Here is a 21,164-nt window from a genome sequence, read left to right as displayed (position 1 = left end):
CCATTTGGTGGTACACACAAAAGACAGATCTGACTAGCACTGCAAAGCTTCTAAAGAGTGAACTGATACTGGAACCACAATCCACAGAAAATGGATAAGAACGTTTATCCTAGGGGCGCCTGGGTGGCTCAGTTGGTTAAGCATCTGCCTTTGGCTTAGGTCATGATCCCAGAGTCCTGGGATCCAGCCCCATGTTGGGCTCCAGCCCTGTGTTGGGCTCCCTGCTCAGCAGGAAGTCGGCTTCTCCCTATCCCTCTGCCCCTCCCCCTAAGCCTACTCTCCCTTTCTCTCTGTCAAATAAATAAATAAAATCTTTAAAAAAAAAGGATGTTTCTCCTAAACCTAGCTAGCTTGTTTGCCTGCTAAAGCAATGTCATCTTTTTTTTTTTTAGATTTTATTTATTTATTTGACAGAGATACACAGCGAGAGAGGGAATACAAGCAGGGGGAGTGGGAGAGGGAGAAGCACACTCTGCTGAGCAGGAAGCCCAACATAGGGCTCAATCCCAGGACCCTGGGATCATGACCTGAGCCGAAGGCAGACACTTAACGGCTGAGCCACCCAGGTGCCCCTAAAGCAATGTCATCTTGCCATCCATTTACATTTTATTGGAATACTAAGAAAATGTTTAACCCATGCTGGAAAGGGAAAACTGAGGAGTTAAAAACAAAGTAATAAATGGAAAGCAAATAATAAGGGGAGCCTGGGTGGCGGTTAAACTTCCAACTCGATCTCTGCTCAGGTCTTGATCTCAGGGTTGTGAGTTCCTGAGAAAAAAGAAAGCAAGCAAGCAAATAATAAAATGGTAGACCTAAATCCAAACATATTAATAATTACATTAAATGTAAATAGTCTAAACAAATCAATTAAAGACAGATTGTGAAAATGGGGGGCAGGGAGGAGGGTGGTGGAGCATGACCCAATTATGCACTATCTACAAGAAAGTTACTTCAAGGGGTGTGCAGGTGGCTCAGTCAGTTAAGCCTCTGCCTTCGGCTCAGGTCATGATCTCAGGGTCGTGGGATCAAACCCCTCATCAGGCTCCCCCTCATCAGGGAGTCTGCTTCTCCCTTGGCCTCTCCACGACCCCTCCCCACTTGTACTCTCTCTCTCAAATAAATAAGTAAAATCTTTTTTAAAAAAAATAAAAAGGGCTGGGTGGCTCAGTCCTTAAGCGTCTGTCTTCAGCTCGGGTCATGATCCCGAGATCCTGGGATCGAGCCCTGCATTGGGCTCCCTCCTCAGTGGGAAGCCTGCTTCTCCCTTTCCCAACTCCCCCTGCTTATGTTCCCTCTCTTGCTGTGTCTCTCTCTGCCAAGTGGATAAGTAAAACCTTTAAAAATAATAATAATAATAAATAAATAATTTTAAAAAGAAAGTTACTTCAAATATAATGATGCAAGTACCTTAGAAAAGCATGGCAAGACAAATAAATAACAGGAATAATATACACTGGACAGGAAGAAATGAAACTCTCCCTATTCACACACAATATGATTGCCTACAGAAAAAAATCCCAAGAAAACTACAAAAAAAAAAAAGACTTCTAGAACTAATAAGTCAGTTTAGCATGGGATACAAGTTCAACACACAAAAATCCGTTGAACCTCTATGTACTGAAAATGTGTAATTAGAAACTGAAATTCAAAAAATGATACATTGACAATAGCTCCCCACCAAGAAAATGAAATAATTACATAAAAAACTAACAGAAGACATACAGATATGAATGCTGAAAGCCACAAAACACTGATGTGAGAAACCAAAGAAGACCTAAATAAATGAAGAGATAAACCACGTAGTGATTGACTCACATAGGAAAAATGTCAGTTCTCTCCAAATTGATCTATCCATTAAATGCAATTCCAATCAAAATCTCAGTAGAATTTTGGTAGATACAAACAAGCTGATTCTAAAATTTATGTGGAAAGGCAAAGGAAATAGAATAGCTAAAACAATCTTGAAAAAGGAGAAGTTGGACTCAAGCCATCCAATTTTAAGACTTACAATAACACTACAATAATTAAGACAGAGGAGAGATAGAAAACAGAATAGACAATCCAGAAATAAATCCATACAAATGTAACCACTTGATATTTTTTAAAAAAGATTTTACTTATTTATTTGACATAGAGAGAGAGAGAGAGTGCAAGCAGGGGGAGCAGCAGAGGGAGAGGGAGAAGCAGGCTCCCCGCTGAGCAGGAAGCCCAAGACCGGGCTCGATCCCAGGACCCTGAGATCATGACCTGAGGCAAAGGCAGACACTTAACCTAATGAGCCATCCAGGCGCCCCCCAACCAACTGATTTTTGATAAAGTTGTAAAAGAAATTCAATGGAGAAAAGACGGTTTTATTTATCAAATTGTAGAAAAATGGACATCTATGTGCAAAAAAAAAATGTACCTCAAACTAAACCTTACATCTGATACAAAAATTAATTCAAAATGGATCACAGATTTAAATGTAAAACATAAATCTACAGAAGTTTGGGGGGGGTGGAGAATGGGAAAAAACCTTTGGGACCTGAGGCTAAGCAAGGAGTTCTTAGGCTGGACATCAAAAGAATAATCCATAAAAGGAAATATTGATAAACTGGACCTCATTCCAATTAAAACTTTTGCTGTGCAAGAGACACATTATGAGAATGAACGTGCACTGGAAGAGAATTTTGCTATCATATATCTGACAAAGAACTTGTATTTAAAACATGTAATTTTCAAAACTCAATAGTAACAAATGGAATGTATAATAAAACATACAACCCAATTTAAAAATGGGCAGACTCATTTTAATGGCTCAGTCAGTTAAGGGGCCGACTCTTGATCGAACCCTGCTCGCTGGGCGTGGAGCCTGCTTAAGATTCTCTCTCTCCCGGCGCCTGGGTGGCTCAGTTGGTTAAGCGACTGCCTTCAGCTCAGGTCATGATCCTGGAGTCCCAGGATCAAGTCCTGCATGGGATGGGGCTCCCTGCTCAGCGAGGAGTCTGCTTCTCCCTCTGACCTTCCTCTCTCTCATGCTCTCTACCACTCTCTCTCTCTCTCAATAAATAAAAATCTTTAAAAAAAAAAAGATTCTCTCTCTCCCTCCCTCTGCCCCTCCCCCCCCTCTCTAAAATGGGCAAAGACTGGGGCACCTGGGTGGCTCAGTCGTTAAGTGTCTGCCTTCGGCTCAGGTCATGATCCCAGGGTCCTGGGATTGAGCCCCACATCGGGCTCCCTGCTCGGCCGGAAGCCTGCTTCTCCCTCTCCCACTCCCCCTGCTTGTGTTCCTGCTCTCGCTGTGTCTCTCTGTCAAATAAATAAATAAAATCTTTTAAAAATAAAAAATAAAAAAATAAAATGGGCAAAGACTTAAAAAGACACTTCACCTAAGTGAGGAGGCAAATAAGCCCGTGGAAAATTACTCGATATCATTAGCCATCAGGGCAATGCAAATTAAAACCACAGTGAGCTATCATTACAAACATATTAGAATGGCTAAATATATATATATATATAATCTCTCAGCAAGACCAAGCACTGGTGAGGGAGTTAAATAAATGAAACTCTTTTTTTTTAAAGCAACTTTATTTTATTATTATTATTATTATTATTTGACAGCGAGAGAGGGAACACAAGCAGGGGGAGTGGGAGAGGGAGAAGCAGGCTTCCCGCCCAGCAGGGAGCCCGATACGGGGCTGGATCCCAGGACCCCGGGATCATGACCTGAGCCAAGGCAGAGGTTTAACTGACTGAGCCACCCAGGTGCCCCTAAATAAACAAAACTCTTATACGTTGCTAGTGGGAATGCAGAATTTATAGAGCCACTCTAGGAAACAGTTGGGTAGTTTCTTATAAGATTAAACCCAGGGCGCCGCGCCTGGCCGGCTCAGTCAGGGGAGCATGTGACGCTTGATCTTGGGGGGCGTGAGTTCGAGCCCCACCTTGGGTGCAGAGATGACTAAAAATAAATAAATAAATAAACTTTAAAAAATATGCTTTCCTAAGATGTAAATAACTTTGAAACATCCACATTTGCGATTTCATGAATTGATTAGAAAAATGAGACTGTTTTCCTCAATTCTTATGGTGAAATCATTCAAGTATCTGAAGCAAGAGCAGTTCTCACACTTGTTTCACTTTGCTTTCTTCATGATGGAGATTCAAGAATAAATCGCGTTTTTTCTTTTTCCGCCATCTTGGAGCCTGTGGAGGCCTGCTGGGAACAGGACTCCTGTAACGCCAAATAATGTCTGGAAGGCTGTGGTCCAAGGCCATTTTTGCTGGCTATAAGCGGGGTCTCCGGAACCAGAGGGAGCACACAGCTCTTCTTAAAATCGAAGGTGTTTATGCTCGAGATGAAACGGAATTCTATCTAGGCAAGAGATGTGCTTATGTGTACAAAGCAAAGAACAACACAGTGACTCCTGGTGGCAAACCAAACAAAACCAGAGTAATCTGGGGAAAAGTAACTCGTGCTCATGGAAACAGTGGCATGGTTCGTGCCAAATTCCGAAGCAACCTTCCTGCTAAAGCCATTGGCCACAGAATCCGTGTGATGCTGTACCCCTCAAGGATTTAAATTTAATGAAAAGTAAATAAAGGTGTAGATTTGTTCTCTTGTAAAAAAAAAAAAAGAATAAATCGCACTGAGGCAATGGACTCAGAGAAGAAGGTGCCAAGCCCCGAGCAGTGGCTGGGGTCTGTGATCCTATAGGCATCGCTCTTTTATCGCGACCCTCTTCCGGAAGCTTCCTCTAGGTCGTGGAAAGCCGCAGGACCGATGCCGCTGATGACGTATGGAGTGTGACGTCCTGCCATGATTCAAGGTGTCAAGGGACACAATGCAAAGCTGCATGTCGTGCTGCTTTTGCTTTACCTTGCAGTGCATTTCTTTTCTCAGCCGTTGCCCTCAGTTAGACCCAAGAACAACTTCAGACCACAGGTAACATTCCCGGATGGAGTCATGTGTCCTGGAGCCAGGCTGCCTGATTTGAGATTCTGGTACATTGCCTGGGACTGGTCATGTGGCTTTGGTCAAATCTCTTTTAACTGGTCAGAGCTTGGACTACTTAGTCTATAAAAGAGAGACAATAAGGATGGCACCTATCACATGAGTTGTTGTGAAGATCAAATAAGACAATACTGAAGACACCACCGCTGGGGACTGGGAGGTGGGTGTGGTGCACCCAGAGGGAAAGTATTCACCGACTGCTACTCTTTAGAATTGGCTTGGGATACTATGGCAGCTCAGTACCTGGCACTCAGTAAGGACTTAATAAACGGTCTTGTATAATGATTTCGTTTTTTAAACGGTGAGCATGTATAACTTAGAATTTTAAAAGATGCAAATTAGAAATCACACATTATCTCCATATATTTCCATATGTACCTGTGTGTTTGCAAATGCATAGAAAATATCTGGAAGGAGGGGCTTCTGGGTGGCTCAGTCGGTTAAGCGACTGCATTCTGCTCAGGTCATGATCCCAGGGTCCTAGCATCAAGTCCCACATCGGGTTCCCGGCTCCCTGCTCAGCTCTCTCTCTCTCAAATAAATAAATAAAATCTTTAAAAAATAACAAAGAAAAGAAAATATCTGGAAGGAAGAAACATCAAAATAATAACATGCCCCTTGACCTTGGAATGAGAGGAGCCAAGTCCCAGGTGGAGAGGGTGAGAGGGAGGAGTGGAGGGTCGAGGAACATTAACACTTCATCTGCATTATTTTAATTGTATAGCACATGAATGCCTGTATAAAGAACATTTTAGAAGATTTTACTTTTTAATAGAATGACACAGTGGAGAGAATACTCTTCTCCTATTGGGCATGGGCCAGGGGATTGTTCAATTCTCATGGTCTGGTATGTTCCCCAGAATCTGTACAAACTCCCAAGATTCCTCCTGTCAAACAGTCTCTGCCTCCTTTAAACTCAGACACACACACACACACACACACACGAACACACACATGCACTTTGGCCCTGTTTTTCTTACTTTTAGGAGAATTTCTAATTTTAATAAATAGTAAATTACAGCATACTTCTTTGCTGGGAGCTCCCTGGGACTAACTGTACTATCCAGGCAGGTTTGTATCTCCATTTTCAATCATTAGTTCCCTCTGTTTAAAACCTCCCAGGGCACCTGGGTGGCTCAGTCGGTTGAGCGTCCAATTCTTGATTTCCACTCAGGTCGTAATCTCAGGGTCCTGGGATGGTCTGTGCTCAGCGGGGAGCTTGCTTCTCCCTTTCCCTCTGCTCTTCACCCTGCTCTCTCTCTCTCTCAAATAAACAAATAAATAAAATCTTTCAAAAAAAAACTTCCCAAATCAGGGGTGCTTGGGTGGTACAGTGGTTGAGCATCAGACTCTTGGTTTTGGCTCAGGTCATGATCTCAGGGTCGTGGGATGGAGCCCCCTTTCAGGCTCCATGACACTTACCAAAGCAGCTGACCACATCTGCTCAGTTCAGTTCTACAGAAAGCCTGACTTCTTGAAAAGAAAGGTTGTCACCAACTTAGCTCCTCAAATCAATGAGAAGTTCCAATCTTATTAAATGACTAGTGCTTTGGGGAGAGCTAGGAGCCAATAGGAAGCTAGTTACAATATTTAAATTCATTTCACTTAAGGGCCTTTTTTTTTTAAGCAGCTAATGGATATTCTCTTTACCCCGCACTTGATTCCCCAAATCTTATGTGCTATAATAAAATTATGAATATATGAATAATTTGCACACATTAAATTTTGGAATTGCTCTGAAATGTCTTACCATGCATTTTAAACATTTTTTTGAAACTTCCTGATTAAGAGGTTTTTCAGAAGTGAAGAACACCAATTCCGAGCCATGATTAAAATGAATCCCTTTATTTCTATACTTAAGATTAGGTCTATGGTGCAAATTATATGATTTTAATATAAATGTCAGTCTATTTTAAGTTTCTCACTTACTGTATTGGTATTGTGTGTATAAGGATATGCAGACTCATGCTTCCCAACTTCTCCAAACTTCAACAGGCCAAGATGCTAGGCAAACTGCCTCTTCATCATTTTGAACAGTTGTTGGGCAAGCCAGCTTTGCACATGTGATTTTTCCCATCTTAACAAAGGACTCATTTTACATCGCCTTGGGCCTCCAGCCTCAATCCAAGACAAATGCTGACATTAATCCTGAAAGGTAGCACTTGGGTGGGCTCTCGGTGCTGGGCACTGTGCTCCACGATTTGCACTGATTCTCAGTCAATCTTCGCATCCACCTGGTCAGGGAGGAGCAATTTTCCCATTCCCATTACTCCCACAGATGGGAAGACAAAGGCTAAGGCTGAGAGTTTATGGCACAGGGCCGAGGTCCAATCGCTGGCGTGGAGTAATAGGGAAAGAACAAAGAGTTAAAAGCAGAAATGTGAGATCAGGTTTGTGTTAAAAAGAAGGTAAAAAGTCAAGCAGCAAGGAGAACCGATGGAAGGTTCTTGCAGTAATTGAGAGGGAGCAATGAGCCAGAGCAGGGACAATACACGTGATACAGAGCAATGAATTCAAAATGAGCTGAAGCTGGTAAGATGTTGTGGCTGACAATGTGGGGGAATCGATTCCTCTGAAACTCCCTGGTGGGTACTTCCTATGTTTTAGACACCCAGCTGGACAGTAGGGGTACAAGAGAGAATAAAGAAATAAAAGTCTTGTCAAGCAGGAGAAAAATCACAAACAAATAAGCCAACAAAACAATTACCAACAATTAGTTTCCTAGGTAACAAGTCACCACAACTTGGTGGCTTAAAACAACAGAAATTGGTGTTCTCATGGTTCCAGAGGCCAGAGGTCTGCAATCAAAGTGTTTGTAGTGTCACTCTCCTTCTAAAGGCTCTAGGGGAGAATCCTTCTTAATCTCTTCCAGCTTCTGGTGGCTGCCAGCAAAGCTTGGCGTTCTTTGGTTTGTAGACACATCACTCCAGTCTCTGCCCCTGTCTTCCCATGGTGTTCTCCTTCTGTCTGTCTGCGTGCAAATTTCCCTCTTCTTATAAGGACACCAGCCAATGGATTAGTGCCCACCTTAATCCAGGATGACCTCATCTTAACTTGGTTATATCTGCAAAGACCCTATTTCCAAACAAGGCCGCTTTCACAGGTCCTAGTGGTTACGACTTGGACATCTCTTTTGGGGGAACATTATTTAACCCAGTGACAAATCATAAGGAAAAAAAATTAAAGGAATGCTATCATTTAAAAGAGGGGAGGGGCAATCTGCTCAGATGATAGGAAGGGTCTCTGGGGGACTGTCAATTCAGCAGAGTCCTGAAGGTTGAGAAGGACCAGGTGCATAGTAGTCCGGGCAGAGGAAGCCACAGGTGAAAATGGCCTGGGTTTGGAAAGACCATGCTAATGATGGAAGATGAAAGAAAGCCAGCATGCCTGCAACAAAGTGCGGCTGAGGGGCGCCTGGGTGGCTCAGTCGGTGAAGCGTCTGCCTTCAGCTCAGGTCATGATCCCAGGGTCCTGGGATTGAGCCCCTTGTTGGGCTCCCTGCTCAGCCGGGAATCTGCTTCTCCCTCTCCCTCTGCTGCTCCCTCTGCTTGTGCTTTCTCACGCTCGTTTGCTCTCAGTGTCAAATAAGTAAATAAAATCTTAAAAAAAAAAAAAAAAGGGCAGCTGAGCCAGGTGGGCAAGCAGGGACCAGCTTCCCCGGGGTCTTGGAGGCCAAGGAGAGGAGTTTGCATTTTCCTACATTGATTCAGTGGGAAGACAGCCATTGATTTTGAGCAGAATGGGGAGAAAATCTGGTTTGGGTTTTAGAAGCTCATTCTGGCCTTGTGTTGTGAGAATAGGCTGCAGTCGAGACAGAGAGGAAGCCACAGACAGTTAAGAGGGGACTGTCGCCCCCCCAAGTAAGAGACAGACATGCAGAAGAGTTGAAAGATGTGAGATGTATTTGGAGGGTTTACTGCAAGTTTCGAAATGTCGGAGAGAGAGAATAAGCGAGCGAGGGCAGTGATGAATGCCTGGCTGTGGGGAGTGTGGGAGAGTGAAGATGATGAGCCTGTGTTTCATTTGAAAGCCTGGATGAAGGGCCATGTCACAAATTCACTGAAGGGACTCGGGTCGGGGGAGATTGGTGCAAAATGATGCCTGAGCCCTGACCCATCTCAAAGTTCATGATTGGGAATCTCCCCATCGTGCACTTTTATTTAACGGGGCAAAGTGGTATAGGGGAAGAAAAATAATTTTCCCTCTGCTCTTCTAGGTTCTTGGCTGAGACCTCCTGTAATAAAAGACAGAGGAACAGGAGAAAAACTAATTCAATTACATATGTACATATGGAAGCCCCACAAGGATATGAGACTCCAAGAAGTGGCAAGAGCTGGGAGCTTTTATGCCTTTTAGACAAAGAAACCATACATTGTGGAGGATTGACAAGGCAGAGGGTTATGGGCTACAGGTAGCAAATGGTGAAGAATTAACGAGGCTTGTTTATACAGTCTTCTTGGCCCTGAATTCCCTGTCTCTGGTGATAAGGATGCCTTCTACCCTCCTGGTACAGAGAGGGCACTTTCCCATGGAAGACTTTTCTCCTGTTTTTGGGGGGACAGAGGAGGATCAGTGTCCTTTTTACATTGGCTGTTTCTCAAGAAACTTTAATTCAAAATAATCAATATGCCAAAGTGGCATATTTTGGGGTGACATTCTGAACCCCTACCGTGGGAACAAAACAATCCTCTGTTTTTTATCTCACATTGAATACACAGCAGAACTAATTCTCTTCTACCACATTGGCATCCCCTGGCTCCCTGGTGGCAGAGTAGACTCCAGCCCCAGGACCCCCACTTGGGCTAAGTACTCAACTTTGCATGCATGCACAGGCTGTCTGTTAATTGTGGTATGAAAACATTCCAATGGCCCCAACACTGCCCATCACTGAGCTAGAAAGTCCCCCAGTGGAGATCCAGCCCTCTCATCTCTAGATAAAACCCCAAAGAAGCCAGAGTCCTTGCTCACAGACTTCCCACCGGAAGACTCCTCTACCCGAACCCACCCATACCTGGAAAATTGTCTTTGGTCAATATTCACGTTACCCCTACCTGACATTATTGCTCGAGAATTACCCAGGTTGGGCCTCAGAGGTGGGGGTTAATCAGGTGGCCTCTTTACTGTGACCTCTATCTGATTTATTGGTTCTGAAAAAAATGAATCAAGAGGTAAGAACAAGGGCCTTGAGGTCAGAATTCCGGCTTGGATTCAAAATCCCAGTTCATGACTTGCTTATTATGTAACTGTCAGGGAGTTGCTCACTCTCCCTGAGAACTCCCTATCCTTATTGAGTAAAATAAGAATAATTAAACGCCCACATGTAGGGTACAGAGGCTTCAGTGGGCTAGTGTGGGTGAGGGCCTGGCGCCACGATGGCTTGCCTAGGGTCAGAGTTTGGGTTCATGTCGTTCGTGCAGAGAGAGTCAGGCTATGGCTCACGTTTCCAGACAGACAGCTGCAGCAATCTCCAGACTGAGAAGCACCCCGGGGTATTGCTGCACCCCTGTGGGTTCTCTGCTTCCCAAATCCCGAGGACTAGCAGCCCCCTTGGCAATAATCAGGGATGGTGAAGCCTTCCCAGGAACTTGGCTGGCCAGGTGCCTGCCCTGCCGCCCTCAGTGCCTGGTACCCCTGGGGTGAAACCAACCAAGAATGCAACCTAGCAACTGGTCAGGAGCAAGAGTTTCCAGAACCCGGCCTGGAGAGTCCTGGGAGGTGGTTCCCTAGGCAACACCAACAGGAGGTTTTACCCTCTTGAAGACTGTATTTGACATCATTTCCCCTCCAGGTGGCTACTGGGAGCCGTTCCCCAGGGAGAAGCCATTTTTTGAGATGCAACGTGAGTTGGAAAAGAGTGGAAAGAGCCCACAAAGCCAGGGGCAAACCCTGGTTCTCCCACTTATGAGGATGGGTGACTGTTGCCTCCCCGAGTCTCAGTGGCCCAGCCGGGACATAGACAGATGTCAGTGCCCATCCAGATGAGATGGCATGAGGGAGTGCCCATCACCGGCGTCGGGGTATTGTACAAGGAAGCCACATAGAAATGAGAGGGGGCAGAGGAAAGCCTCCTACATGATTCATGCACCACCAGCTATTTCCTGCCTATCTGGGACGGGATGAATCAAAGGTAAGTGAAACCTTATGGTCAAAGCAAAGCCTTTGGGTCTGAGGGGATTCTGCAGTGGACGAAAGTGGCCTGGGGCTGGCTGAGTCATCCATGCGGGCGATCGTTTCTTTCCCCATCTGCAAAAGCAGAGTGGGGCTCCAGAGAAGGGGCGCTCGGGGTGGGATTACACATTAGCCCCATGAACAGCCCCCTCTTCATAAGGCATCCAAACAGCAGTGTTGGGTAACTCTCCGTTGCCACCATCTGGAAGAGGAGAGGTGGTGAGTCTCTCAGCCAAAGATAGATTCTCTCCAAATCCTTCAATCTTTGCAGATGATTTGTTCCCCTACAACTGGGAAGAAGCGGAAGTGGGCGGGAGTATAGATTAGACCAGCCAGTCTGGGTGAGTGGGTGACTGGCACGTGGGGGATTTTTTATACCAAGGAACATTTGTCGTTTTTAAATAATAATAAAAAATTTTTTCAATGTACCATCCAAAACCCAATACATATTAAAAGGCTTTTTTAAGTTGATATTCTTTAACAAAGCAATTGCACTTTTAGGAATTTAGCCTAGATTTAGAGACACAATGCAGATTGGTGGAAAGAGCTGTGTAGTTTATAATAGCAAACAACTGGGGGGCAACCAGGTGGCTCAGTCGGTCATGTGACTCTTGGTCATGGGTCGTAAGTTTGAGCCCCACGTTGACTGGAGACTTTACGTAAAAAAATAAATAAATAAAATCTTTATAATAAGCAAGAAGTTGGAAACAAACCAAATAGAAAGGCCCATTTAATAGAACACTAGCCAGTTGGTAAAAAAAAAAAAAAAAGATGCAAAAACAAATAATAAACTAAGAAAAGATACTTGTATCTCAAATTACAAAGGGATAATTGCCCTAACATACAAGTTTCCTTCCTATTAACAACCCACCAAAAAAAAGGCAAAGAATATGAAAAACAACTTGTGTGTGTGTGTGTGTGTGTGTCTGTGTATTTGCACAGATAAGTGAGGATCACAATTTGCTAAGACATCCTAACAGGAATGAAAATTAGTACCATCATTGTGAAGAGAATTTAGCAATATGAGTGCATACTACTGTACCCGTATCTACAGCAGTATCTATTGCTAAATTGACCCAGCAATACTTCTAGCAATTTATTCAATATGCATAAAGCAAAGGATGAACAAGCTTATTCACTGCAGCAGTGTTTAGAATAGCAAAAGACCAAAAACAACCTAAACGCCCATCAGTAGGAAACTGGTTAAGGACACTGGATGGAATAAAGTTAGCAGAAGCAAGGACAGTGACCAGAGGTGACTATGAGAACATGAGCAATCCTAACCTGACCTTGAGAATCTCCAGGGAATAGACTTGGGGTTCAAGCCAGTCTTTTCTAGATTCCCAGGGGCAGGAAGACTCCAAATAGCATTTGGGACGTGTAAACACTGAAGTCGATTTTATGTTCTAACATAGAAAGACGGCCAGAATATACTATTAAGTAGGAAAAAAGGTCACAGAGTAACATTAAGGGTAATCTCCTTTTCATCTAAAATTTAAACATCATGTATATGTGTTAGTACATGCATAGGAGGGGCACCTGGGCGTCTCATTCCGTTAAGCGTCTGCCTTCGGCTCAGGTCATGATCTTGGGGTCCTGGGATCGAGCCCCACATCGGGCTCCGTGCTCAGCGGGGAGCCTGCTTCTCCCTCTCTCTCTGCCTCTCCTCCCTGCTCGTGCTCTCTCTCAAATAAATAAATAAAATCTTTTAAAAAAAAAAGATGTGCAAAGGAAAAAACTGGAAAAGAAGTGTATACACCAAGCCATTAAAGCAGTTATTAAGTGCCTACTGTGCGCTAGGTGCTGGGAACATGCAGATCATGAAGAAATTAGAATGTCGGTTCCATGAAGAAAGAGAACTTTGCTGTTTTGCGTCAGTGTCTGGCACATAATACCTACTCAGTAAACAGGTACAGAATGCAGGAACAAAGGAAAGAAGGAACAGAGGCAGGGAGAGAGGGAAGGCTAGAGTTGCTGCCCCCAAGCAGCTCACAGTTATATGCTAGCACGGGCACAGATGAGTTGTTCTGGGAAGGGGCAGTGCAGAGAACTCCGGCAGTAAAAGGTTCTGAGCTACTGGGTTTCACATTAACTGTGTCTCATCACTTCCCCATGAACACAAATGGGAAGAGAAGCCAGTTGAAAAAGTCATGACCATGGAACCCGTTTTCAAACTCAAAGCTTATCCTTGGCTTTCACTTCTTTCAGGACAATGCTTGGCCCCACAAAGGAAAACCAGATGATCCAGGATGAGTTGGGGGCAGGAGTGCGGGTGATGCATACCTCCAAAACTGGATTCTATGGAGCCAGAAACCCTCGGAAAACAACACATTTTGTCAATTTCCGGGGGCGATTGGCTTCAGACAACTCGAAGGTGACACCCAATGTCGCCAAGGGGAACTACACAGAAATCTTCAATCGTGGTTCCAGGGAGGGGGGGTGGGCAATGCTGGACCCTTGGCTTTCACTGTTTTCCAGTTAGCTCCTTTGCCAAACAAGGAAAGCTTGCCAGGACTTTGTGAAAAATTCCTTGACTCAGAAGCCAGTCCGGAGCGAGATGAGTACATTCTTCTCGGGGTTGCTGTCACTTTTCTGTGCCTGAATAAGCTGTGGACGATTTCATTCCTGGGTTCTTCTCTGATTCCTTTCTGATGGCATTTGCTTAATTACAGTTGCATTTGAATAGCAGAAGCTGCAAGAACACGCCACCAATTCAGGCTAAAAACTTTCCCAAGACTAACGCTTTCGGAGGGCCCCAGAGTCTGCCAAATCTGGGTAGAATTTCTGCCCTGCCTCTTACCGAGTGTGGAGCCCTGCACACATTCCTTCACCTCCCTGAGTTTCTGTTTTCTCACTTGTAAAATGGAGGCGATGATACCTATTTTGCAAGATCGCCATGTACAGATTAAATAAAATCACCTGTGTGTACGTAATAAAATAGAAAGAGCTTAGCAAGTGTTGATGTCGTTACTATGATGGATAACATTCGAGTTCTTACTAAACCTTTGACACGCACATGCCTATTTTGATCCTTACAACAACCCCGCGAGTTAGCTAATATTTCTACCTCCATTGTGTACGTAGGAAACAGATCCAGAGAGAACGGGCTAATGTACTAATAAGCAGCCAAGCTGGGAGTCAAATCCAGGCCATCAATTTCAGAGTGTCCACTATGAATCATGTTTCTATAGTGGTTCCAGTGTGTAATGGTTATGGAGACTATTCAAGATTAATGCACCCAATGACAAAACAAGCAAGGGATCTGAACAGACATTTCTCCAAGGAAAAATACACAAATGGCCAATCGACACGTGAAAAGATGCTCAACATCATGAACTCTCAGGGAACTGCAAATCAAAACCATGATGAGATACCACTTCAGGTCCACCCAGCACGGCCACGCAAACAATCAAATAACCCCCACCACAACCACAGAGTGGACAATGACAAGTGTTGGAGAGTATGTGGAGAAATCAGAACCCTCATACATTGCTGGTGAGAATGTTAAATGGTACGGCTGCTTTGGAAGGCAACTGGCTATTCCTCAAAAAGTTAAACATAGAGTTACCATATAACCTAGCAATTCTACTCGTAGGTATAGACCCAAGAGAACTGAAGACATTTGCTCACACAAAAACTTGCCCACAAATGTTCATAGCTGCTTTACTCTCCATACCCACGTTACTCTCTGCTCATAACCAAAAAGTGGAAATAACCCAAATGTCCATCAACCGATGAATAGATAACCAGAATGTGGGGTAACCATACACTGGAATATTTTTCAGCCATATAAAGGAATGAAGTACCAATATGTGCTACAACATGGAGAGGGAGAGAATCTCAAGCAGGCTCCACGCTGAGCGCAGAGCCTGACGGAGGGCTCCATCTCATGACCCTGAGATCATGACCTGAGCCAAAACCAAGAGTCAGATGCTTCACCGACTGCACCACATGGGTGCCCCTGAATTATTTACTTTAAATTGGTGAATTGCATGCTGTGTGAATTATATTTCAATAAAGCTATTTTTATTTTTTAAGCTTTTATTCCTAAGTAATCTCTACACCCAATGTGGGGCTCAAATCCACAACCCTGAGATCGAGAGTAGGCATGCTCCACCAACTGAGTCAGCCAGGCACCCCTCAATAAAGCTATTTTTAAAGAAAAGATTCAATGTAGAAGTAAATTTTAAGACTTTTGTATTTGTCACATAACTCACACACATCAAGTAATCCTTAATGAGGAAGACATCACCGTTTTTAGTCTGAGGAAGTAGAGGTGCATGGAGCACATCCCAGGACAGATACCATTGAAAAAGTAACTACCCACCAATGAATGACCCAGCTCATTCCAGCCACGTGCCAGACTCAGAGTCATTACCTGGAAACTGGATGCGTGGTGGTAGTCTCCCTTCCAGATAACTCAATTAAATTGCTCACAGCCTGTCTTTATTGCTGTTGGCAGTGGTATTTTACTGTCTTGATGAAAGATCTGCAAGGTTCATGCTTTCACGGAACAGCTCACATGGTGTATAATGTGGTAGCTGATTTCCTGTTCTTTGGACTGTCCTACCCTGTTCCTTGTTTCTTTTCTTTTTTTTTTTTTTAAGATTTTATTTATTTATTTGACAGAGAGAGAGAGATAGTGAGAGCAGGAACACAAGCAGGGGGAGTGGGAGAGGGAGAAGCAGGCTTCCCTCCGAGCAGAGAGCCCGATGCGGGCCTCTATCCCAGGACCCTGGGATCATGACCTGAGCCGAAGGCAGACGCGTAACGACTGAGCCACCCAGGCGCCCCTGTCCTACCCTGTTTCTAACTGATACAATTTCTCTGGGGGCTCTGGGAAGTTAGAGGAGGGAGACATGCCTTCACCCTTCCCATACCCCATTTTACCAACAATTTACCTTCCAGACCCTAAGCCAGCTTAACACTGAGAACCTTCTCCCTAGAACAAAGCCATCAGTGTCTTAGTCCATGTCTGCTCTAACAAAAATATCACAGACCCGGCAGCTTGTAAACAGTAGGAATTTGTCGCTCACAGTTCTGGAAGCTGGAAGTCTGAGATCAGGGTGCAGAGGTGTTCAGGTGAGGACCCCTTTCTGGACTGCAGATTTCTCATTGCATCCTCAATGTGGCAGAAGAAGAGAGCTCTCTGAAGCCTCTTTTGCAAAGCACTAATCCCATTCACAAGGACTCACCCTCATGACTTAAGGATTTCCCAAATACCCCCACCTCCTATTACCATCTCCTTTGGGGATTAGGAACATAGGCACATAGGAACTGGGCGGGGGGGGGGGGGGGACACAAACATTCAGACCATAGCAATCAATACAAGTAGAAAGCGAAGTCCTCTGCTCACCATCTATGAGAAGGCAGGGAAGCTCTGTCACACACCTCCAGGGGATAGCACTCACTGGAACTATGGTTCCTGGGAAAGTGAGCCCCGGATTTAGTGGGGGTGCCGCCTACACGGCTGTAAGCCACAACTTCAAGGAGAGGAGATACAGAGAGAAAAAGGAGGATCTGGATATTCGTCTTCATTTCATCAATGTATTATGCACCTGCCGTCACAGCATTGGCCACACTGCCTGGGGCTTTGTGGACTATCTCCGTGAGACAAAAAATATCCTGTCTCCCCAGCAGGATTAGAAGCAACTGGAAGGCAAGAAAGATCATTTATTTATCTTGGAATTTTCTACATAAATGGTCATAAACCAAAATTTGGACACACAGAGTGGAAGGTCCGTAACAGACTTCCAAAGATGTCCACATCCTAATTCCCAGAACCCGCGTGTGTGTTACTCTACACGGCAAAAGGGACTTTACAGATGAGTTTGCAGATTGGGCTAAGAATCTTGAGATGGAGGGGGGCGCCTGGGTGGCTCAGTCGTTAAGCGTGCTTAAAACGGCTTATGGTATGTTAAAGAAAAAAAGGGAATGAAAAAGTGTTTTTTTCAAATGTCACGAGCAAACCGCCCCTTGTGAGTCACCGGCCCAGGCTGTGCCTTGGGAAATGGCACGTACTTACTGGCCTGGGCCTCGGTTCTGGAAAGGGAGAGCCCATCCCTGGAACTAGGGCTGTGGTCAGCTCTCTGGCAACACACAGAGCATGGATAGGGTTCACTATCACTATCTACACAAAAATCAGGGTATCACGAGGAACATGGAAATGGAAGGTCGGTGGGTAACCAAGGTATCAACCACACATGGCTGCTTAATACCATAGCTGTATTCCAGCATTCTCTGATCTGTTACCCACATTTTGTCTCTAGGTTCTCCGACCAGTACAGAGAAGGGAGGGGGGAGGTCATGGGAAGAACCACTTCTTGAAAATGGGGAACCTCAGTTAGGGTTCCTGACTGTCCTGCTTTGCCTGGGTTGGCGTGATTTTCCTGGGATTCAGGAATGAAGGCGCCAACCCAGGGGAAGTCCCAGGCAAAATGGAAGGGGCTGGTCACCCAATGACTCACCAAATAGAAATATAGAAGCACGCCTAATGAATTGGTGAATTCTGGTGTCATGGGCTGCTAACACCCCAGAAGGACAAGCCGTCCCCGTGTGCCTCTCCTGAAAGCACACTCAACACCACTTTTGAAAAAAAAAATTTAAGTCGATTTATTTTTTTTTTAGTAATCTCTGCACCCAACACGTGGCTCGAACTCACAACCCCAAGATCAAGAGTTGCATGCTCCACTGACTGAGCCAGCCAGGTGCCCTGACAAATGACCTAGTTCTTCAATATATAAAGTGGAAAGGGGAAAAAACAGAGGTAGGAGGGAACCTATAGACGACAAGACACTTAAGAAACGTTATCAACCAATAGCAATGTGCAGATCTTATTTGGATCCTGATTTGAACAAATTAGAGAGAGAAATCTGAACTCTAATAGTATATTTTTGGTGATGTTAAGAAGTTGTTGGTACAGGGGTGCCTGGGTGACACAGTGGTTGGGTGTCTGACTCTTGGTTTCAGCCCGGGACATGATCTCGGGGTCCTGAGATCGAGCCCTGTGTTAGGCTCAACACTCAGTGGGGAGTCTGCTTGAGACTTTGCCCCTTCTGCTTGCGCTATCTCTCAAATAAATACTAAAAAAATAAGTTGTTAGTATAATAACGTATTGTAGTTATGCTTTCTCAGGAAGAGTCCTTACTTTTTAGAGACCCATACTGAAATATTTATAGTTGAAATGATATGATACCTAGGTTTGCTTCAAAATAATCCAGGGGGAAGAAGGTGAGGGTAAAGATAAAGCAAACTTGGCCATTGGTGATAATTTTTGAAGCCAAGTGATGGTACATCAGGGTTTATTATGCTATTCTCCTTACTGTTTGAAATGTTGACATGTTCCCTAATCAGAACAATCAAAAGAAGATGCATGGTGTTCTCATTTTTCCCATGTCCTAACCCTCCCTGCTTGGGATGGGGGGGGGGGGCTGTCCTTAGTCACAGGTAGGCCAGTGTCTCAACAGAATTTAGAATGATGCACATCTGTGAATTTTCCAAAATTATTGGTGAAGGACAAAGTCAATTTTTTGTTTTGCCAAATTAAAACAAAACGCTGCGGGAGCACCTGGGTGGCTCAGTCCGTTAAGTGTTTGCTTCCAGCTTGGGTCGTGGTCCCTGGGTCAATCCTGCTCAGTTGGGAGTCTGCTTCTCCCTCTCCCTCTGCCCTTCCCTCCACTCATTCTCTCTCTCTCTCTCTCTCTCTCTCTCTCGCTCGCTCTCTTTCTCAAATAAATACATAAAATCTTAAAAAAGAAAAAAAAAAACACCATCAACTCTCAGCACCAATTCCTAACAGCAAGAGCATAGGAACACAATGACATCATTTCAGAAAAGAGTCAGCCTTTCAACTGGGCACCATTAGCCTCACAGACAAACTTGGCTTTGGTGACCCTATTTTCTCAGTTCACCCTGCAGATGACTGCACAAATAGCCTGGGGAAAGGAAGGAAGATGGGGGCCGGGGGAGCTGGCTGATCTCACTTCCCTCTGCTAGTGAGGGAAGGACTTGGAGGCTGTAACAGGGCTTAAAACCCATAGCTACTCAAGGGGTACAGGGGAGGTTCCCCCGAGTACTCATGGACCCACTCCTTTTCTTTTTTCTTTTTTTTTTTTTTGTTAAAGATTTTATTTATTTATTTGAGAGAGAGAGAGCACATGAGAAGGGGGAGGGTCAGAGGGAGAGGCAGACTCCCCATTGAGCAGGGAGCCCGATGCAGGACTCGATCCCGGGACTCCAGGATTATGACCTGAGCTGAAGGCAGTCGCTTAACCGACTGAGCCACCCAGGCACCCCCCCACCCCTTTTCTGAAGCCCTCTTTTATCTACTCCTACTTGTGTGTGGGGGGGGGTGTTGCAGATTCAAGGGGGGCTTTCCTGCCAGGGGGCTCTCAGTGTAGGATATTTGGAAATGAGATGCTTTTTGCTCCAGTGGTCGATAACACCCGGCTCACAGCAGCCCGGGCTTTCTGTCTGTAGTCAGCCAACACCCAGGGCTCCTTTGTGACTACAGCGGAGCCGGCCCAGCCGTGGCGCTGGTATTAGCTGGTGGCCTGTGTGTGCCCCGGACACCCGAAGCCCCCATTTCACGCACTGTGACTTGCTCCTCTCCCCACCCTGCCTCCTCTCCCCTGAGACCCACCTCCCAACTGCTTTTGATGTTTTCCTTAAGGCAACGTATTTCAGGATCAGATATGAGCCCGTTTTCCCTGGCAACTCAGGGACACGAGAGAGAGAGATCATTCGGGGTGATGACGAAAATGTTCTGGAACCAGATAGGACCTAGATGGCGCAATGTTATGAATAGAGTAAATGCCACTGCTAGTAAATTATGTCATGTGTACCTTAGCAAAATAAAAAGAGATAAACAAATGAACAGATTGTCCCCTGGGTTCTCCTCGGGGCAAAGTCCTAAAGGAGGTCGGATATGGTTCACCCCACATTTCATAGAGGAGCATCCTGAGGTCCCCCATGGGGAAGGCGAGTTCTCGAGGACACCCGGCATATTAGGCCGAGGATGGGGCAGGACTCCACTTGTCGAATTTCACCCCCTAACCATGAACTTTTGGTCCTGATGAGGGAGCGGCGTAGGCCTTGCCTCCTTTCATAGGAATGGATTCTTGCCAATGGACCTGGTCACCCTCAGGGCACAAGCAGGCACCAGACATGTTTCTTTTGGCTGTGCTGTGTCTAATAGTCTCAAATTAATTGCCAGCATTTAAAATCAGGCAAGTTCCCATAAAAACCCAGATTTCCAGCATCTTTTAAGGAGCAGATGCTCTGGCAGCCTTGAACCCACATTCCCATACGGTGGTGATGGGCGCTGATAGGGGTGTGTTCTCTCCAGTTCTCCACACTCCCCACCCACGACTCCCCATTGGCTCCCATTTAGCCCCATGCCTCTGTTGTTTTTCTAATGCTCCCCCTGCTTTATTCATTTCCATTGTCTGCTTCCTAAGGGTTGGCACCCCTGCTTTGGCCCTGGGCTGGAGAACGGAGGGTCTCTGCACATTTTTGCTGGGTGGTATTGCAGCGACAGGGCAAGGTACTCACCCCTGGGGCTGTGTGTCTCAGCCTTTTCTGCCCTACCTTCACTGTGGCCTCGAGATGCAGTGGGCTAGTTTTGGCTACAGAATCTGCTTCTCTGCGGTGCTTTGCCTTTAAGCACTTTCCCCATTTTACAGATGGGGAAGTTACAGGAGAAAGAAACATAGAGCTGTATCCAAAGAAGAAACTCGCTTGAAGCCTAGCGTTGTGTCCGAGTGGATGCGGGCGTAGAGGGGCGTCTCCACGCAAAGGAATAGATTCAGCCATGAAAAGGAACAAAGTTCTGATACATGCCACAACATGGACGGACCTTGAAAACATTTTGCTAAGTGGAAGAAACCCTTCAAAAAAGGGCACGTTGTGTATGACTAATGCGAGGTGCCTAGAAGAGGTAAATTCGGAGAAGGTAGAATAGAGGTCAGGAGGGTCTTGGGGGGCAGGGGATGGGGAGTTGGTG

General features: G+C 45.2%; 2 protein-coding genes across 4 annotated transcripts in view; one reads left to right on the top strand and one right to left on the bottom strand.

The window, feature by feature from the left end:
- Nucleotides 1-21,164, bottom strand: part of TNFRSF17 (TNF receptor superfamily member 17) — a 48,770-nt gene that overhangs the window by 18,273 nt on the left and 9,333 nt on the right. The gene's annotated exons all lie outside the window — the stretch shown is intronic.
- Nucleotides 4,167-4,616, top strand: LOC118356042 (60S ribosomal protein L35a). The gene has a single exon (XM_035722437.1). It carries the CDS (start codon nucleotides 4,229-4,231, stop codon nucleotides 4,559-4,561), a length of 333 nt encoding a protein of 110 aa, XP_035578330.1. The 5' UTR covers nucleotides 4,167-4,228; the 3' UTR covers nucleotides 4,562-4,616.

Source organism: Zalophus californianus, chromosome 10 (assembly GCF_009762305.2).
Source record: "Zalophus californianus isolate mZalCal1 chromosome 10, mZalCal1.pri.v2, whole genome shotgun sequence".
NCBI classification, from domain to species: domain Eukaryota; kingdom Metazoa; phylum Chordata; class Mammalia; order Carnivora; family Otariidae; genus Zalophus; species Zalophus californianus.
Note: the sequence above shows the minus strand (reverse complement) of the source record. Positions and strands in the feature narration are given on the sequence as shown.